Here is a 20,324-nt window from a genome sequence, read left to right as displayed (position 1 = left end):
ATTACCAGACAGGTAGCATCGATGACGTCAAGTCTCGCGAGAGCTGTTTGAAAGCAGACTCCTTTGCATGATTTCTTGAATCGCTCTCGCGGTGCTTTGATGTCATCCATTTGTCGGTTCCTGCGAAGTCGAACACACCTATTGACTTGCATATCCATAGTAGGTTAAAATACTATGCCCCGAAACTGTTTGGTAACAAACATTGCTCAAAATATGTTCCTTTATATTCAGCAGAACAAAAACAAATTATACAGGTTTAAAACAACTAGTGTAAATAAAACTCGCGGTAGAGACTTTTATTTTGAAAAGCAGAAGCGCACGGCTCTTCCTGTATGCGGTGAGTCAGGCTAGTCATGATGGTCTGTGTTTTCATTCTGTGTTTGTAGTGTAGTGTAGTGTTTATCTTTTACTGTAGTTTACTCATCTGTCTGATCATCTGTCATGAGTGATGTTGTGAAGAAAACTCTCACAGCTCTGCCGGCTTTATTTGACGCTCAAACCGGAGCCGCAAAAATCACCAACGGATTAAAACAACTTGTCAAGAGCATCACTGAACTGACATCTAAACATGTAAGTTCAAATGTGTAAATGTATGATATGTAATATTTATGTGTAATATAATCTATGAATAAAACAAGATCAGTCAATATACATTCCTGAAATGACATCGTTTTTAATATAAAATACATTTTGAAGAAAGCTTAAATAATGATAAAGCTAATAATGCTAGGTGATAGGTCAGGTACCCAATATGTACACACATATATAATTTTCATTTTATTATTATATTTTTATTTTATACTTATCGGTTTTCCATTTTTTTGATGGATGTATAATAAAATGCATTTTTTATAAAGCTGTATTTATTTTATCCTTGATATGTGTTGACAGGAAGAGGAGAACCTTATTAAACAGGAGCTGTCTGCCATTAAGGAGCAGGTGGCATCACCCAACACCAGTATGGTGAGTAATGGAGATATCAGTACTAGATGTCTCTCAGGAGCTGCGTGTTGACCTCAGTTTGTGTGATGTGTTTACAGAACCAGATGCGGGAGATCATGGTGAGAGCCATGTATTGTGAGATGCTGGGTTACGACGCCTCATTCACCTACATTCATGCCATCAAACTGGCCCAACAGGGTGGCGTCATGGAGAAGAGAGTGGGTACGATCACCTCTGCTCCTCAACGATAACAGCTGCGTCTCATTTCAAAGGCTGAATCCTCCAAAGGTCGCATTTGCCAGCCACAAACGTCATCAAGGTTTTTATTTCAGAGAAGCTGGCGTTATATTTCAAAGTAAGAATAAAACTACAGTGATTATGTCTCATAAAGAATTCATGTTTATTTTATAGTGTTTTTCTAAAATTCGAGAACCTTGATGACGTATGACCCGATAAATGTGACCTTTGAAAGACGCAGCCTTCGAAATGAGACGCAGCTAGTGTGTACAGAGTTAATAATAATAATAAGAAATTACCATTTACTCGGATTGTCTATTCAGATTATCTACGATTGTCCATATGAAAACAATTTTACATTAAAATTTTGTCTAAGACTTTTATAGGAATCAAAATGTAAGGCAAAACATAAAAACACTGTTTTTTGTCACTAGAACCCACAAAAATTAAGTAAAATACACAGAAAATGCTTTTGGGATTTGTCTGGGATTTTTGGTTCATTCACACTGCCAATGATTTTCCGGAATCTGTGCGTGCATTCACACACATGCCATAAAGATCCCGTAAAGACACATGACGTATTTAAAGTCCTGAACTTGGAAGTTTTTTTCCACAGCGTCTGAAGTTTGCTAATTATCCGTAATTTCTCTCTCACGAAACCACAAGCATGCATTTTTGTTTATGACAGTATCATAAGGAGCGCGTGATGCGCTGTTCTGTCATGCTGGTGAATGATCTCTGATTGTAAGGAGCTCCCTAATCTCTGCTACAATCCAGTTTGCGGACATTTCTCGTCGTGAATGTTGATCTGGGATTTAAATCCTTGTGTCAAAGAGCTGAACAATAACTTCTTGTTGCGATTACACGTGCATTTTTTTCCCTTGGTTTTGTATGGCACCATATTTTTTTTATTAGATATTGAACATAACATACAACATATATTTTTAACAAGACATCCAAAAAGATAACATATTTAAGAAATTGTATTTATTTCGAGCCCCAAAGGCAGTGCTTCTCAATTATTTTCTGTCACGCCCCCCCTAGGAAGAAGTAAACATTTCGCGCCCCCCCAACTCTCTGCCGCGACTGTAAATAGTATAATTTGTCTATAAAATTACACATCTGCAAAACTTTGTATCCTTATTAACATTAAAGAAAACACAAAAAAAGAAAAATCAATCAACTTACAACAAAGAATAACTTTATTAACATTGTTTTTTAGTCTGTAACAGTAAAGACTTAAAATGCATCAATTTGCCTGAAAAAAAAAATCTATCCTTATTTACAGTATATTTTTTGACCATTTGATACTGAAAAATTAAATTAAATATAATCAATAAATAATAATAAAAAACTCAAGCGGCTTATCAGCGTGTTTGGGGTGTAATGTCTTTAAGTGACGGTGCAAAAAAAAATCACTTCCTGAAAAAGTATTTTCCCTGGGGTCTCGCGCGCCCCCCCCCTGGTGTCGCTTCGAGCCCCCCCTGGGGGTCCCGCCCCACTATTTGAGAAGCACTGCCCTAAGGTGACATTGGAGTAAAAAAAATCTAAAGTTTAGTTTGCGTGCGCACATGAAACTTTCGCGCGCGCACGTGAAAGCGAAACTTCCGCGCGCGCACGTGAAAGCGAAACTTCCGCGCGCGCACGTGAAAGCGAAACTTCCGCGCGCGCACGTGAAAGCGAAACTTCCGCGCGCGCACGTGAAAGCGAAACTTCCGCGCGCGCACGTGAAAGCGAAACTTCCGCGCGCGCACGTGAAAGCGAAACTTCCGCGCGCGCACGTGAAAGCGAACATTATTTAATTTTTGCTCCATGTCCCCTTAGGGGCTCCATAGATTTACATTACACAAAGAAATTTTATTAAAATAAATTTAAAAATTAAATATAGACAAATAATGTATTTTTTAAAAACTAAATAAAAGGAGAGACAGCATAAATCAGTTCAAATTTAAATTAACTTCAATTTTTTGGCGTATAAAAATGTATCTCTTCATTTTTGTTATCAATACATTGGAGAGACTCAATATATAAATGAAAATCAATCATAAAAACCTTCAAACAGGGGCGATGACACGCGCATCCTCACTACGGCATGCCCCTTACGGCATTGTTTCCTCTTGTTCACACAGAATGCTTTCTGTGAATGTTAGGCAGTGTTACTAGGTCGTCTTAACGGGAGCGATCCCAGATCATTTACGGGACGCGTTTGTGTTCTCACAGAAGCCTCTCTGCCAATTTTATGGACATTTTCTGGGACCAAAGTGCTGTGTGAATGGGGTTTATTAGTGTTTAACAGGGGTTTGATAAAAAACTGATTTTTGAATGTATATGATTATATCCTACATTGATTTTTATGTGTATTTCATATCCTATATTTATTTTATGACTTACAGGTTACCTTGCAGTTTCTCTCTTCCTTAGTGAGGGCCATGAATTATTGCTGCTGCTTGTAAACACAGTATTAAAGGTGTGTTTGTTTATATATTACACCCTAAACATTTTGATCTAATATTAACATGTTAGTTTAATTATTTTTCCTTATATATTATAGGATCTTCAGAGCACGAACCTCATTGAAGTGTGCATGGCGTTGACTGTCGTAGCTCAGGTGTTGCCAAAAGACATGATACCTGCTGTGCTTCCTTTAGTGGAGGAGAAGCTGTCGCATTCAAAGTAAACCAGCCACATTCATTCCATTAATACTTTACAATACTTGAAGATATCCAAATGCCAAATAAATAACTTCATGTTTAAGGGAAATCATTCGGAGGAAAGCTGTCTTGGCGTTGTATAAGTTCTACCTTATTGCTCCGAATCAAGTTCAACACATTCACGGCCAGTTCCGGAAGGCGCTGTGTGACAAAGACCCCGGGGTCATGACATCATCTTTACACATTTACCAACAGCTAATCAGGGTAAGTGGTGTTGCATTGGTAATGTGGTTTATTATGTACATCAAACATGATCTGATTGGCTTTTATGTGCCTATTTGTGTGATCAGGAGAATCCAGACGGCTATAAGGACCTGACGGTCAGTTTTGTGACCATCCTGAAGCAGGTTGTGGGGGGGAAGCTCCCGATGGATTTTAACTATCATAATGTTCCTGCACCTTGGCTACAGATCCAGCTGCTAAGAATCTTATCACTGCTTGGGAGAGACGACCAGAGGTACTGATGGACAGATTCGAACTTTATAAATCCACCAAGTCTCACAAGTAAAGTGATTGACTTTTGCAATTCTTTTTACTTGTTTAAGTGATTTATTCTGTTCAACATTTTGGGAATTTTTTTCCATATTTCACTCACCTTCAAGCCTTATATCAGCTAAACCCAGTTGAAGTTACATTAAATAATATTATGGGTCTTTTCAGCTTTATAAGGGCATTGGATTGCGCCAAAAGTGCAAAAACAAATCCATACAGTTATTAAATGTTTGAAACAAAAATCAGGATTCCCACGGGTCCTTGAAATCCTTGAAAGGTTATGATTCTGTGGAAAAAATTCAAGTCCCTGGAAAGTTTTTGAAAATATACATACGTAGATACAGGTCATTGCAAGTGCTTGAATCTATTTTATGCAAGAAGTTTTCTGGAAAAAAAATCCATATTATTCCCTGTGTAGTGTCGGATAATATCATTAAAAATTCTAGACTTTTTAAGCACACGTGCTAAACTGGTCACTTTAAATGCTTATATCTTCTATATATGGGTGATTCTCACGAAACCATTGAAACACCACGGCACTAATGATTTTAGCTTTAAAATGTGTAATATAGTAACATTAAAAAGCATCAGAATTAACACAATACTGTGTTCTACCTTGCACAATGTGTGATTTCAACATAAGAATTTATAATTGGAAATTTTATCTCATTTTCTGCTGAAATTCTCATTACCGCAATGTGTCCGGCTGTGTTTGAACATGCGTTATGTTGTAATTTAATCAAATTAACACAAAAATATTAAGAAAAAAAAATAAATGGATGTTTTGCTAGACTACTTTAGATGACAGAAAAAATATTTACTGAATATTCATGTATAATAATAATAATGAAGAAAAATTCTCATGATGTTCTCATCCTCCGCAACACTTTTTGAGAACAGTTTAAGCACACATACAGAATTTTAATAAAGTTTGATTTTAAGTGACCAAGCACATGGACCAGTTACTTCAAGATGGCTACCAGGTAAGATCATTTTTTTACAGTTAATTTGAAATATTGTCTTGTCAGAATGCTTACACGACATTTTGATTATCATTACCGCAACAGATGCTTATTAAATGTTAATTTAATTAATAGAAGCATAATACTTTGATTTTAAATGCATGTGCAGAATCTCCAAATTATGTTCTTTCAGGTTTGTCATGTCATTTTGAAAATATGTCAGTGTTGATGTTTTCTGACTGTTGCGGTAATGAGATTTTTTAGGACTAATTTTTTAAATTATGTTACAAAAAGTGTTAAATGATAAGTAAAAGTTTTTAAATTAATGTTCCCATTTACTCCAGACTTTGTTTTTCAATGTCTGGTGGGAAAAAAGTAAATTTAAGCAATTTTTACATTTTCATGCTTGACATGTTTAAAACCAAGTTTTCGTGAGAATCACCCATATGCGAATGTTGATTCATACCAAAATGCTTTTTTGCATAGTTGTGTTTGACACATGAAAACATCTCGGGTTACGTATGTAACTGTTGTTCCCTGAGAAGGGAACGAGACGCTGCGTCTCCCTTGCCATACTTCTTGCGTCCCTGTAACGGCATCTTTGGCAATATTTTAGATAAGGATTTACTTCCTGGCTCCCGCGTCACCCTGTCTTTGTCGTTAAGCCTCACCATTGGTTGAATTTGATAAACACATTCAGACGCACCTACCCTTGGAGGCGTCCCCAAAGTGTCACCGCAGTGACGCAGCGCGAGTTCCCTTGAAAGGGAACTGTAACAATGTATCTTTAAAGGTAACACGATGTTACTATGCTCTCACTTGAAATGTGTCCCCACATTTAGTCCTTGAATTTGAGGGTATTGGACCTGGAAAGTTCTTGAAATGTCCTTGAATTTGAAGTTAACTAAAACCCATTGCTTCGCCTCTGAAGATGTTTAATAACTGTGTGGATTATTTTTTGAAATGGGGCACTATCCAGTGCCATTATAAAACTTAAAAGAGCCGGGATGTTATTGAATATAATTTAGACTGTGTTTGGCTAAAAGAGGAAAGTCATATGCACCTAGCATGGCTTGAGGATGAGTATAATATGGGCAAATTTTCGTTTTGGGTGAACTTGTCCTTTAAATGGTGCTTACTTTTTTTTTATCTTCAGCACCAGTGATCTGATGTATGACGTTTTAGACGAGTCTCTACGCAGAGCCGAAATGAACCACAACATCACTTACGGTGAGTCTGTATTTGGATTTTTCTATTGACCTGAATGTTCAATGAATTTTAACACGCAATGTTTTTATTTTAGCGATTCTGTACGAGTGTGTGAAGACCACCTACACCATATGCCCCAAAGCAGACCTGTTAGAAAAAGCTGCCCGGTGCATTGGAAATTTTGTCCTTTCTCCAAAGATCAACCTTAAATATCTGGGTAAAACCACTGCTTCTGGTTGTAGCAACTGTGGTAAGAATTATTCAGTTATAATACTCATAAAGGCAGTCGATTTGCATGTTTTGCAGGTTTAAAAGCTTTGACGTATGTCGTCCAGCACGATGCCAAACTGGCCCTCCAACACCAGATGACCATTATAGAGTGTCTGGATCACTCAGATTACACTATTAAAAGAGAGGTAGGGCCAAAACATAATCCATGCAAGTATACAAACACAGCTCGTGCCTTTCTTTATCGTTCTTCTGTCCCTCTCAGACCCTGGAGCTGCTGTTCAGGATCACAAACGCTCAGAATGTGACGGTGATCGTTGAGAAGATGCTTGACTTCCTGCGTGTCTGTAATGATGACCACACCATCATCCATCTGGTTGGGAAAGTTGCAGAGCTAGCTGAAAAATATCCTTAAAAATTTGTGAATAAACTTTGGCGTAACGTTGGCCTGTGTGTCAGTCATACAGAGATGTGGGAAATGGGGATGCATAACGATTAATCGTGATTAATCTATAGCGAAATAAAAGTTTTTGTTTACATCATATGTGTGTGTTAACTGTGTATAATAATTATGTATATATAAATATGCACACGTGCATGTATAATTTTAATAAAAAAATATATATTTATATATAAAATATCTATATTTATATATATATATAATATAAATTATACATAAATATACAAATTTATTTACACATGTAAACATTTCTTATATATATACATGCATGTGTGTGCATTTATCTGTACAAAGTTGTCATACACAATTCACACACACATATATGATGTAAACAAAAACTTTTATTCTGCTATAGATTAATCGCGATTAATCGTTATGCAACTCTAGTGGGAAATATGTGTTTTAATCCAGCATGTGTGCATCTCCACATTAAATCCCATCCTCTTTGTAGTGTCTGACAAATGACTGTCAGGCATAGTCACCAATATCCCATCAGATCTGTTTAAAGGTGCAATTTGGGACTTTTAGCGGCATATATTTGGTTTGGTTTGTTTACACCAGACGTCATTGAAACGTTAAGCGCGAGTGATTTATATTTTGAGTCAATGCAAAGACGCATTAGACATGCGACACAATTTGCAGGAGTGAGGCATCGTAAATGATGCAATTTGCGCAAATTGAGCGATTCAAGCGTTTTGAACTTTGCTGGATATTCGCACCGTTTTAACCAATCAGGAGTTTGCTCTAGTAATAACGTGATGACGAAGTAGTGAGGTATCCTGAGGTGCAATTTGTGTGAATGAGGCATCATAAATGATGCGCTTTGCGCAAATTGAGTGTTTTGGGCGTTTTGAACTTTGCCGGGTATTCGCGCCGTGTTAACCAATCAGGAGCTTGCTCTAGTAATAACGTGATGACGAAGTAGTGAGGTACCCTGCTGTGCTATTTGTGGGAATGAGGCATCGCAAATGATGCGATTCGCGCAAATTGAGTGTTTTGGGCGTTTTGAACTTTGCCGGATATTCGCGCCGTGTTCACCAATCAGTAGCTTGCTCTAGTGATAACGTGATGACGACATAGTGAGCTGAGGCAGAAATAAGAGACAACAATGGAGGACAAAATCAACGTCGCTGTATGTGGACACTCAGAGCTGTACAACACATCTTCATACTTTTATAGAAACAGGAATGAAAAGGATCCTTCTTGGAAGAGAGTGAGGAGGTCGGACAATCTGGTAAGTAATTAAAAATGCTTTATAAAACAGCTGTTCTGGTTCTTCATTCTGATTGGTTGAAACGCATTGTAAGCGGTGATAAAATACCCCGGTAAAAATACCACTACTTTTTCAAAAATGCCGTTTATCATGTTTTGGAACCAAACTCTTCATATATATATATATATATCCAATCAGCAGTAAGGGGCGTGTCTACTAACCGACACCATTGCCTGGGTTGCGTACGTGTGGGGCGGGTCTATCAAAAGAAGGTCCAGATTCTATTGGGGTAGGGGCGTGTTTGTTTAGGTGATTTTAAATATCAACATTGGCTTTTAGAGATCATGCACCCCACCTTTAACTCAAAATGTGTAAGTGTCCAACTACGTGTGAATAGCGTGATTTATTCGCTTCATATGCGTCTGGTGTGAACGCACAGTAAGGCTGTGACAACCAAGGCTCAGCCCACATCTCACCCCTCCCTTTCGAAACGCATAGAGAAGCTACGGTAGCAGGGGCAAAAACGTTATCATCTGAGAAAACGTAGCGACAAAATGTGCTTTATAGAGCAGTTTGTCCGTTTATGGCTATTGTAGAAACATAATGGTGCAAAATAGCGATTTCCACAGTGTATGTAGCTCATTCTAAGGTAATAAAAACAATACACTTCATAATGTAAGATCTTTATACACCACTGATAATGTCAAGAGATCCTTCTGGAAGTCGCACATTGCACCTTTAACTGCATATTTTGATTATAAAAGTCTTATTTTCCTATAATTGCCTCGTACATTCGCACCAGATAACTCGTGGTTCATACAGACGATGAATGATGTTTTTTCTATCGGAGGAGATCTTTCGCAAAAGGACATCATGAATAACTTCCTACGACTGATGGCAGAGGGTAAACGGCAAAAACACGCAAGTGATAATGAAACCATGTGCTGTAACTTATGAGTGCATTGACTTTTTTGCTGTGTTTGTGTCAGGATCAGACTGTAAAGAGGAAGATGAGCAGTTACGGCTATATGCGGTCGACTCCTATCTGTCCGTCCTAAAGGAAAACTCTTCTCACCTGCCACAAAACTTTCTGCAGGTCATGAGCTGGGTGTGTAGCACATTCTGCACTTTTACAAACATAGAAACCTCACAGCGGAGGTGAAATAAATAAATGCTGTTGGTGATATCGGTCTGTTTGCACGCTCAGGTTCTCGGGGAATATTCTCACCTCCAGGAGTCTTTGGATCAGCGTGAGGTCGTCCATCTTTTGATGAAACTGCTGGATCAGAAAAGCGTCACCTGTGAGACGCGCGTCTGGGTTCTGTCCGCTCTGACCAAGCTCTCTAAAGACCAGACGGACTTGATTCTGGACCTGGCTGAAAGTCTTTCATCTTCTCAGGACACAGTGCTTCGCCAGCAGGCCCAGGAGCTATGTCACCTCAGCCAGGACTCTGAACTCCATGGGTGGGTTCTTCCTCGTGGGGCACCTTGGGACAGCGTAGAGGTAACACAAACATTTGTTCAGATAATGTCATATAAGTTGTTATTATTAGGGTTATTATTAAAAAAGCAACTTGGACCTCCAAAATGTCTTTGATTTAAAGGGATAGTTCGGCCAAAAACGATATTAAACCCATGATTTACTCACCCCCAAGCTGTCCGAGTTGCATATGTCCATCGTTTTTCAGACAAACACATTTTCGGATATTTTAGAAAATATTTTAGATATTTCTGTTCATTAAATGTAATGTTACGGGGTCCAGCCATAGTCCACGACCTTCAAGTCCAAAAAAGTGCGTCCATCCTTCACAAATTAAATCCAAACGGCTCCAGGATGATAAACAAAGGTCTTCTGTGGGTAATCCGTGCGGTGTTGTTGTAGAAATATCCATATTTAAAATGTTATTAACTTTATAAACTAGCTTCCGGTAGCGCCGCCATCTTAGACTCAGGAGAGAGGATTAGCGTAGTGTACGCACTTTTCTTAGTGACGTATGACAAATTCGGAGGGCGGGGGCACAGAGCAGCAGCAGAGAAACTCTGTACGCTGCGTAAGCTCTCATCCTGAATGCGCATCACTCCAAAATGGCGGCGCTACCGGAAGCTAGTTTATAAAGTTAATAACATTTTAAATATGGATATTTCTACAACAACACCGCACGGATTACCCACAGAAGACCTTTGTTTATCATCCTGGAGCCGTTTGGATTTAATTTGTGAAGGATGGACGCACTTTTTTGGACTTGAAGGTCGTGGACTATTGCTGGACCCCGCAACATTACATTTAATGAACAGAAATATCTAAAATATTTTCTAAAATATCCGAAAATGTGTTTGTCTGAAAAACGATGGACATATGCAACTCGGACAGCTTGGGGGTGAGTAAATCATGGGTTTAATATCGTTTTTGGCCGAACTATCCCTTTAAATATAATAATATGCTTTGTTTTGTCCAATTTTTTGCATCTTATGGAACAGGTGGACTCCTCTCTGTCGTTTTTGGATGGCTTTGTGTCCGAGGCTTTGGCTGCAGGTGCTGCACCATACAAACCCCCTCATCAGAGACAAGAGGAGCTTTGTGAGGAGAGAGGTACATCACTAAAACTTTCTTCAATACACATGTAGTACACTATACTGTAGTAGTGTTGTGTAACCTTTAGTCTACAGGATCAAGTCTTGACTGAATATTTGAGCTGATTGTGTTTCTGTGTGTTGTTTTCCGGTCAGCTTTGAATCTGGAGCCGTACGGCTTTAATCTTCCTGTGAGTTTATCATCATGTAGCATCACGGACAGACAGTCTCCCACACTCAGTTCAGGACTGTCGGGCAACAGCGCTGAGCAAAAGGCAGGGTGGGTATCACACATGTAGGTTTATTGCCTGTTTAAAGATTTTAAAGGTACAATAGCCATTAAAGGTGCAGTGTGTAATGTTTAGAAGGACCTCTTGACAGAAATACAAAATAATATACAAAACTATACTATCAGGGGTGTATAAAGACCTTTCATAATGAACCGTTATGTTTTTATTACCTTAGAATGAGACGTTTTTATCTACATACACAGAGGGTCCCCTTACGTGGAAGTCGCCATTTTGTGCCGTCATGTTTCTACAGAAGCACTTACAGTTGTGTTCAAAATTATTCAACCCCCAATGCTGTTAAGGGTTTTAGGGAATTTAGTGTACATTTGTAATTGTATTCAGAATGAAATCCTACAATGACTTCTTAAAGAACCATATGCAACTAAAATGACATCAATTGGTTTTGTAATATAGTAGTAAATGTTTCTTTTGTGAATTCTTCATTGACACAATTATTCAACCCCTTAAAGAACTACCACTCTGAAGAACAGAGGTTCATTGAAGTGTTTTCAATCAGGTATTGAAAACACCTGTGGATGTCAGGGAACAGCAATAAAGCCTAATAAGCACCAATTAGGCAGCTTTAAAATGACTGTGCTACTCAACTCCTTCTAAACATTTACTGGTGTGGTTACAAACATGGTGAAGTCAAAAGAATGGTCCAGGAAGACAAGAGAAGAGGTGATTAATCTTCACAGGAAGGGCAATGGCTATAAGAAGATTGCAAAGATGTTAAACATACCAAGAGACACCATAGGAAGCATCATTTGCAAATTCAAGGCAAAGGGCACTGTTGAAACGCTTCCTGGTCGTGGCAGAAAAAAGATGCTAACTGCGACTGCTGTGCGCTATCTGAAGCGTAGAGTGGAAAAAAGTCCCCGTGTGACTGCTGAGGAACTGAGAAAAGATTTGTCAGATGTGGGTACTGAAGTTTCTGCTCAGACAATACGGCGCACCCTGCGTACTGAAGGCCTCCATGCCAGAACTCCCAGGCGCACCCCCTTGCTGTCTCCAAAGAATAAGAAGAGTCGACTGCAGTATGCCAAAAGTCATGTGGACAAACCACAGAAGTTTTGGGATAGTGTTCTGTGGAAAATTAGAACTGTTTGGGCCCATGGATCAACGCTATGTTTGGAGGAGGAAAAACAAGGCCTATGAAGAAAAGAACACCTTGCCTACTGTGAAGCATGGTGGGGGGTCAATCATGCTTTGGGGCTGTTTTGCTTCTGCAGGTACAGGGAAACTTCAGCGTGTGCAAGGTACCATGAATTCTCTTCAGTACCAGGAGATATTGGATGACAACGTGTTGCAGTCCGTCACAAACCTGAGGCTTGGGAGACGTTGGACCTTTCAACAGGACAATGATCCCAAGCATACCTCCAAATCCACTAGAGCATGGTTGCAGAAAAAAGGCTGGAACATTTTGAAGTGGCCATCGCAGTCACCAGACTTAAATCCGATTGAGAACCTCTGGTGGGACTTAAAGAAAGCAGTTGCAGTGCGCAAGCCTAAGAATGTGACTGAACTGGAGGCTTTTGCCCATGATGAATGGGCGAAGATACCCGTAGATCGCTGCAAGACACTTGTGTCAAGCTATGCTTCACGTTTAAAAGCTGTTTTAACTGTAAAAGGATGTTGTACTAAGTACTAAGATTGAATGTCACTTGGGGGTTGAATAAAACTGAAAATGATGTGAGCACAGAAAAGACATTTGTGGTTATTTCATTATAAATGTTATGTTATATTTGTCTGACCTACACATGCCTCTTTGATGTAATTGTAAGCAGGATGACTGAATGATCAAAATCAATGTCAAACCAGCCAAAACAATCAATTTCAGTTGGGGTTGAATAATTTTGAACACAACTGTAACTGAAAACTTTTTTTACTAAGTTGTCTCCGTCTATTACATGTTTTTACCGTAGCTTCTTCTATGTGTTTCAAAAGCGAGGGGTGAGCAGTGGACTGAGCCGTTGCTTGCAATTCGAAACCTCACCACTGGATGCCGCAAAAATTTACACACGGCACCTTTAAAGGATTACTCCACTTTTAAGGTCCCGTTCTTTCTGTGTTTTTGAAGCTTTGATTGTATTTACAGTGCGCAATATAACATGTGTTTATGTATTACGTGTAAAAAAGCGGTATTTTTCACGCAATTTTTATAGCGCTGATTTCACTGTCCTAAAAACGGGTTGATGTCTTCCTTGTTCTATGAAGTCCCTCCTTCAGAAATACGTAACGAGTTCTGATTGTGTAGTTTGTTTAGTATGTTGTGATTCGACAGCAGCTTAGCTTGCCGTTAGCTTAGCTGCGACTGAAATATTCATGTGGGCGGAGTTTAGTCAAAAAACTGTTCTACTGACGTCATTAAAAAGCAGGAAGTAGAGGGCTGTAATCCAAACCGTCCGTTCGCTGTAGGCTTTGAAAGGCAAATTCTGTTAAAGAAAATATTTCGCCTGGCAGTGAACTTTGAGCTTCATCATTTTAAAGGTATTATTTATGCTATTATAGCAACATTACACACTAACTACGGTTTAAAAAATTTGATCACCCCCTGTCATCCAAGATGTTTATATCTTCTGCAGCCGAAAAGAAATTACGTTTTTTGAGGAAAACATTCCAGGATTTTTCTCCATATAGTGGACGTTAGTGGACCTTAACCGTTTGCATCTTCAATGCAGCTTCAAAGGACTCTAAACGATCACAACCAAGGCATAAGGGTGTTATCTAGCGTCATTTTCGGCAAATAAAGAAGTACTTTTAAACCACAACTTCTTGCCTTGCACTAGCCGTGTGAAACGCCAGCAAAACCTTACATATTATGTAATCACGTCGAAAGGTGATGCGTTACATATGTGAAACGCACATTTGCGGACCATTTAAAAAATAAACGGACAAAAATGTATTGTTATCATTCCACATACAACAACGTCGTAACGGTCTTCTTTCTCCACGCTTGTAAACACTGAAGCGGTAGTTTTGTATACGTCATGACTCATGCGTTACCTTTTCGATGTAACTACATAATACGTGAGGTCGTGCTGGTGCATCACACGGCTAGTGCAAGATGAAAAGTTGTGGTTTAAAAGTACTTTTTTTTGTGAAAATGACTATCGTTTTGCTAGATAAAACTGTTAAAAATTGTACCTATTATATAATATATTCTCTATAGAATCAGCTATGTCTGGCTCTCTCCCAAGGTTTTTTCCTCTCCTAGGACTTTTCTTCCACAGGGGTTTCTCCTAGGTTTTTTTTCAACCCCTGGGGAGTCTGCTAAAATTGACATAACTTAGCACCCTCTTACATAAGTTCAATTTTAACGTTTAAATCGTTAAAGTTTTACGATTTTTCTGTGTTTTTTCCTGCATCTATTAATGTAAACTGCTTTGAAACCATTAAACAATTGTGAAAAGCGTTATAAAAATAAAATTGACTTGAATTGAATAGATAAGACCCCCTTATGCCTCAGTTGTGATCGTTTAGAATCATTTGAAACTACATTGAAACTGTAAACTGTTAAGGTCTAATAAAGTCATAAAACATAAAGAAATGTTTTTTCTCAAAAAAATGTATTTCTTTTCGACAACAAAGAAAGACATAAACATCTTGAATGACATGGTGGTGAGTAAATAATACGATTTTTTTAATAGTATTTTATAAGTAGAATATTCCTTTAATAACAATAACCTGGACATGACGCTGACTTTAGAGACCAGAATGTCATTAGTGCAGACTCTTAAAATGCATTTTTATCAATTGTTAATGAAGTATTAAGATAGTTTTGCACTAATAAGGAAGTTAAGAGATTGCTTTTAGATATACATTCCAGGTCGCTAAAGACCCAAATATGTACTAATGATTGGTGAACATCCATGCATTTAAGGGGTTAAAGTCAGTTATCCAATCAGATAGAGTTGAAACTATCCAATTAATAAAAAATAAAGTTTTCCAGACTTTTTTATTTTAAGCAGTATTTTGTACAGTAAGGGTACTTTCTAGTTAACATTATACAGTGTATCAGAAGAGTTTCATTATCTTGTACTGGGTTGCCTCTATGAGTTTTTTTGTAGGGCTGTCAAAAGATTAATCGCGATTAATCGCATACAAAATAAAAGTTTGTTTTCGCATAATACATGTTAAAGGTCCTTAAATGCATACATACATGTGTGTGTATTTATATATTCAAAATAATTACACACAGTGCACACACATATATTATGCAAAAACAAACGTTTATTTTGTATGCAATTAATCGCAATTAATCTTTTGACAGCCCTAGTTTTTTGTATTTGAATGGTCTGGCTTGTTTTAGTTCCAGCACACTGATTCTCGAGGGGGTGAAGAGAGTTTGGGGAAAGGAGGGTTATCTTTCACAAAAAGATACAACTGGTGAGACAGCACAGGTGGAAGAACCTGCTACTGCAGTTCAGTCCTCCAAACAACAGGGGGCAGCAGAGAGATCAGAGCCACAGCCTGAACCTTCACAGCAAAACCAGGGCAAACAGCAGCTGGCTTCCTCTTTGTTTGTAGGTTTGGGAGACCAAAGCTCCACGTCTTTGGTAAAAAAACAATTTTATTATTTTCCAAAACACATTTTAACCACATTGAAATCCTGATCTAAAAACGGCATACTTAATTTTCTAAGCTGATATGTTGTTGTTTTCCACTCAGCTGGGAAAATCCGAAGCCCCGCCTTCTCGCTTTAAAAGAAAACCGCGGCCACATGCCTCATCATCATCATCGTCGGGCACCAGCGAGCGGTCTTCTGACTCCTCCCACTCCTTGCGCAGCACGGCCGACAGCTTTCTTTACGGGAACCTGCTGGAGGAGGAGCCAGCCACGACTATGTCCCATTTCAACCGCACCCACAAATCCGACAGTGATGTCACAAAGCATCATCATCATCACAACCAAGCCAATGGCCTGAACCAAAACAAAGATGCTGATGTTGCAACAAACAGATCCGTAAATACGTCTCAGATATTGGGCAGTGATATGGTTATAGTGCGACCCAACACGACCCAGAACAAATTTCCCACAGATTTAACCAAACTCTTACCTGGTGACGTAAAGGGGCTACCTCGATCTGATGTCATCAGCCTGACCTCTGACCCCAGCCTGTCTCTCTCCTCCTGTCGGGTGTTCAGAGATGAATCTTTGCTGCTTGTCATCTTTATTTCCAACTGCACGGATACTACAATCGCAAATGTTGCTGTACAACTGAACTGTGAGGAGTTAGAGGTGTGTAAACCTGTGTCTCATGTTTATAGTAACTCTTATATCTATCGAATAGGTGGCAATGTTAAAGCAACACTATGTAGTTTCCATATAAAAATGACTTACAGCTCCCCCATGTGGTTGAAAAGCGCAACAGTGCCTGGTATCAGACACTCTTCTGCAGGCAGGGGGAGGGGCGGGGCTGTGTGCTCTACCCTCCACCGCCACTTTCAGAGAGTGCTTGTAGCAGCTAGGAGGCTGCTCAGGTTGCAGCAACAGTACAATTTGTCCAGTTAAAAGTTGTTCTATCACTGAAATAATTTTAGAGACATTATTTAAAGGTAAAAAACTACATAGTGTTGCTTTAATGTATGACAATTAAATGGTATTGCACCAATAAAATGTGTGTGTTAACTCTTCTCATAGACGGCAAGTTTAAGAGGAAACGTAATGGCCTTTCTGGAAGGCGGTAGCGTGTCTGTGTGTCATTACGCTTTGGTGATGAACGACCCTCAAACAAATGTGTCCTTTACCGGCAACGTCTCGTACCAAACACAAGGACACACAAACACACTCCTGTTCTCCGGGACCCTGTCCACAGTCGACTTTATCAGGTACACCAAACATTTTACATTTAATCATTACGATCACATTGAGTTCAGTCTTTGACATGGCCTTACACAGTTAATATTAAAGATATATTTATAGATTATATTTTCACAGAATTATGTATAAAAATGACTTGAATTAATTATTTCTCAATGTCACACATGCAGACCGTTGGTTGTAACCACAGAGGAATATGGCAAACTGTGGCTGTCGTTGTCTCATGACGTCAAGCAAAATCTGAAACTGCTGACAGATGCTGATGACCCACTCAGATTGACCTTAAACGCTATCACAGACACACTACAGCTTCATGTTGTTGACATCATCGGTAAGCCGAATAGATGCTGATGTCATTTACAGGTGTAGATGGGTGATTCTCACGAAAACTTGGTTTTAAAAATGTCAAGCATGAAAATGTAAAAATTGCTTAAATTTACTTTTTTTCCCACCAGACATTGAAAAACAAAGTCTGGAGTAAATGGGAACATTAATTTAAAAACTTTTACTTATCATTTAACACTTTTTGTAACATACTTTAAAAAATTTGTCCTAAAAAATCTCATTACCGCAACAGTCAGAAAACATCAACACTGACATATTTTCAAAATGACATGACAAACCTGAAAGAACATAATTTGGAGATTCTACACATGCATTAAAAAATCAAAGTATTATGCTTCTATTAATTAAATTAACATTTAATAAGCATCTGTTGCGGTAATAATAACAAAATGTCGTGTACGCATTCTGACAAGACAATATTTCAAATTAACTGTAAAAAATGATCTTACCTGGTAGCCATCTTGAAGTAACTGGTCCATGTGCTTGGTCACTCAAAATCAAACTTTATTAAAATTCTGTATGTGTGCTTAAACTGTTCTCAAAAAGTGTTGCGGAGGATGAGAACATCAGGCATGGACACATCATTTTCCTAATTTTTCTTCATTATTATTATACATGAATATTCAGTAAATATTTTTTCTGTCATCTGAAGTAGTCTAGCAAAACATCCATTTATTTTTTTTCTTAATATTTTTGTGTTAATTTGATTAAATTACAACATAACGCATGTTCAAACACAGCCGGACACATTGCGGTAATGAGAATTTCAGCAGAAAATGAGATAAAATTTACAATTATAAATTCTTATGTTGAAATCACACATTTTGCAAGGTAGAACACAGTATTGTGTTAATTCTGATGCTTTTTATTGTTACTATATTACACATTTTAAAGCTAAAATCATTTGTGCCGTGGTTTTTCAATGGTTTCGTGAGAATCACCCAGATGTGCAGTACCATAGTATGCTGAAGTAACTACGCTGTATAAAGTCACAATGAAATAGAAATTAAAAACTTAAATGTTTTTTAATATGTTATATTTTTTTACAAATGACTTAGGCTATTTGTGAGCTGATTTTTTTTTTAATTCATCTGTCCACATAATCTTTAATAAAAAATGCGAATGTCCTTCCCGCCTCGAAACGATCTCTCTTTACTTCCGGTCACGGGGTATGGAGGGAGTGCAGTGCCCGGGAAAAGTTTGCAGCGATTAGTGATTTATTGTGGCGTGCATAATGGCTCATCCAATCAGTTTTACAATGAATATTTCATGTTCAAATAAGTGAAGTTGCTCATATATTATTATTATTATATTATACTTTCAGGGTCTGAGGGAATTGTAGCCTGTCGTCTGCTCAGTGGCGCCCCCTGTCTGCTGCACTGCAGAGTCAATGGTGCAGCTCTGGCCGTGTGGCTGCGATCTCCTCTGCCTGCTCTACCTGACTGCATCCTCTATCACTGCCAGAAATCACTAGCAGAACATTAAAGTTACACACCTGACTGAAATACACATGACCTCCAGGATCTTAAACCTTCTTTCCCAAATGTGAATGTTTTTAGAGGTCTTGGCTGTGATTGATCATGCAGTGAAACTCTGCCCAATCATTCTAATAATATATTTTTTTATAATTGAGCTGCATTGTGCCACTCTTCCATATAGTAAAAAGTATTTATTGATTTTAAAAATTTCAGCCTGTTGTTTTCTGTTCTAATCACCGATGTCCAAGGTTGGATTGGATGGTATGGAAGCCCATTTCCGCCACATACGAAAAGAAAAAAATTATGCTCTGGTAAATCATAATTATGAGAAAACTTTAAAAGTAATAATTATGAGATAAAAAGTCTAAATTATGACTTTAAAAGTTGAAATTCTGGGTATAAAGTCATAATTATGACCTTATGGGGTGGTTTCCTGGACAGTGCTTATTCCATATTAAAATGCATGTTTGAGCTGCCTTGTTTAAGAACACTTTGCATTGACATATATTTTCATATATAAGTGCAGTTGTTTTGTCTCAAGTTTGCTTGTTAAAACTATTTAAATGTCCTTATATAACTAAGGCCTAGTCCTGGATTAATCTAATTCCTGTCTTGGAAACTAACCCTAAAAGTCATAATTATGAAAAGTCAAACTTTAAAAGTAATAATTTCAACTTTTATATTTCATAATTAAAACTTTTATCTCATAATTATGATTTGCCAGTGCATGATTTATTTTTTATGTGGCGGAAATGGGCTTCCATACATTCGCCTGTGTTTATTCAATGTTGAGAAAAATGAAAGTGCTTATCTTAGCAATTTTTGTTTTATTGACTGTAATTACTGTTCCAGTTTGTTGAGCCTTTATATAGCAAAGAACCACATTGTGACCCTGTCTTTGAAATCCAGGTTTAAGTTTCATTATCTAATGATGAGATGAGGAGCATCAAAGTTTGATTTCAATCATTGTTTTCAATCTTTGATCTGACATCATCTAACCCAGTCAATATTAAAGATGTCAAGGTTATATTTTTACACAATAGTCTTCACATTATTCAGGATGATTTTATGTAGAAACAGTAAATTATAAAAATAACTTTAGCTGACAGAGTCACATTTTAGTCCATTACCGTCTATAGATGGTTTCAGCAGTAACAACATAAACAAACAGCTTTCGAGTAACACGCGTAAACTCTGCCAAGAATAAATAACAACAAAGTCGTTTTAAAGTAGTTTGTTTATATAACAAGCAAAATAAACAACACGTAGATTACCTAGGAAACCAAAACATTTGTTATTTTCGAAGAGGTATTTGTTCAAGAGTTCAGTTTAGCAACTAGTCAGACCATTGAACAAACAGAAA

The 20,324-nt window shown here is 37.9% G+C and overlaps 1 protein-coding gene across 2 annotated transcripts; it reads left to right on the top strand.

Moving 5' to 3' along the window:
- Nucleotides 1-213: 213 nt before the first annotated feature.
- Nucleotides 214-19,168, top strand: LOC141362453 (AP-4 complex subunit epsilon-1-like). Of its 2 annotated transcripts, XM_073864543.1 has the most exons (22): nt 214-337; nt 416-570; nt 892-963; nt 1,041-1,164; nt 3,573-3,646; nt 3,731-3,852; nt 3,935-4,094; nt 4,181-4,347; nt 6,501-6,574; nt 6,648-6,770; nt 6,860-6,969; nt 7,047-7,188; nt 9,248-9,358; nt 9,444-9,562; nt 9,662-9,958; nt 10,933-11,044; nt 11,182-11,305; nt 15,628-15,874; nt 15,987-16,556; nt 16,959-17,146; nt 17,309-17,469; nt 18,808-19,168. In XM_073864543.1, exons 2-22 carry the CDS (start codon nt 442-444, stop codon nt 18,966-18,968), a joined length of 3,387 nt encoding a protein of 1,128 aa, XP_073720644.1. In that variant the 5' UTR covers nt 214-337; nt 416-441; the 3' UTR covers nt 18,969-19,168. The 2 variants fall into 2 exon arrangements, with proteins under 2 accessions (XP_073720644.1, XP_073720645.1); XM_073864544.1 differs by lacking the exons at nt 214-337; nt 416-570; nt 892-963 and having other exon boundaries at nt 1,041-1,160.
- Nucleotides 19,169-20,324: the final 1,156 nt, after the last annotated feature.

Source organism: Misgurnus anguillicaudatus, unplaced genomic scaffold (genome assembly GCF_027580225.2).
Source record: "Misgurnus anguillicaudatus unplaced genomic scaffold, ASM2758022v2 HiC_scaffold_27, whole genome shotgun sequence".
NCBI classification, from domain to species: Eukaryota; Metazoa; Chordata; class Actinopteri; order Cypriniformes; family Cobitidae; genus Misgurnus; species Misgurnus anguillicaudatus.
The sequence above is the reverse complement of the archived record's forward strand: the minus strand, read 5'-3'. Positions and strand labels throughout refer to the sequence as shown.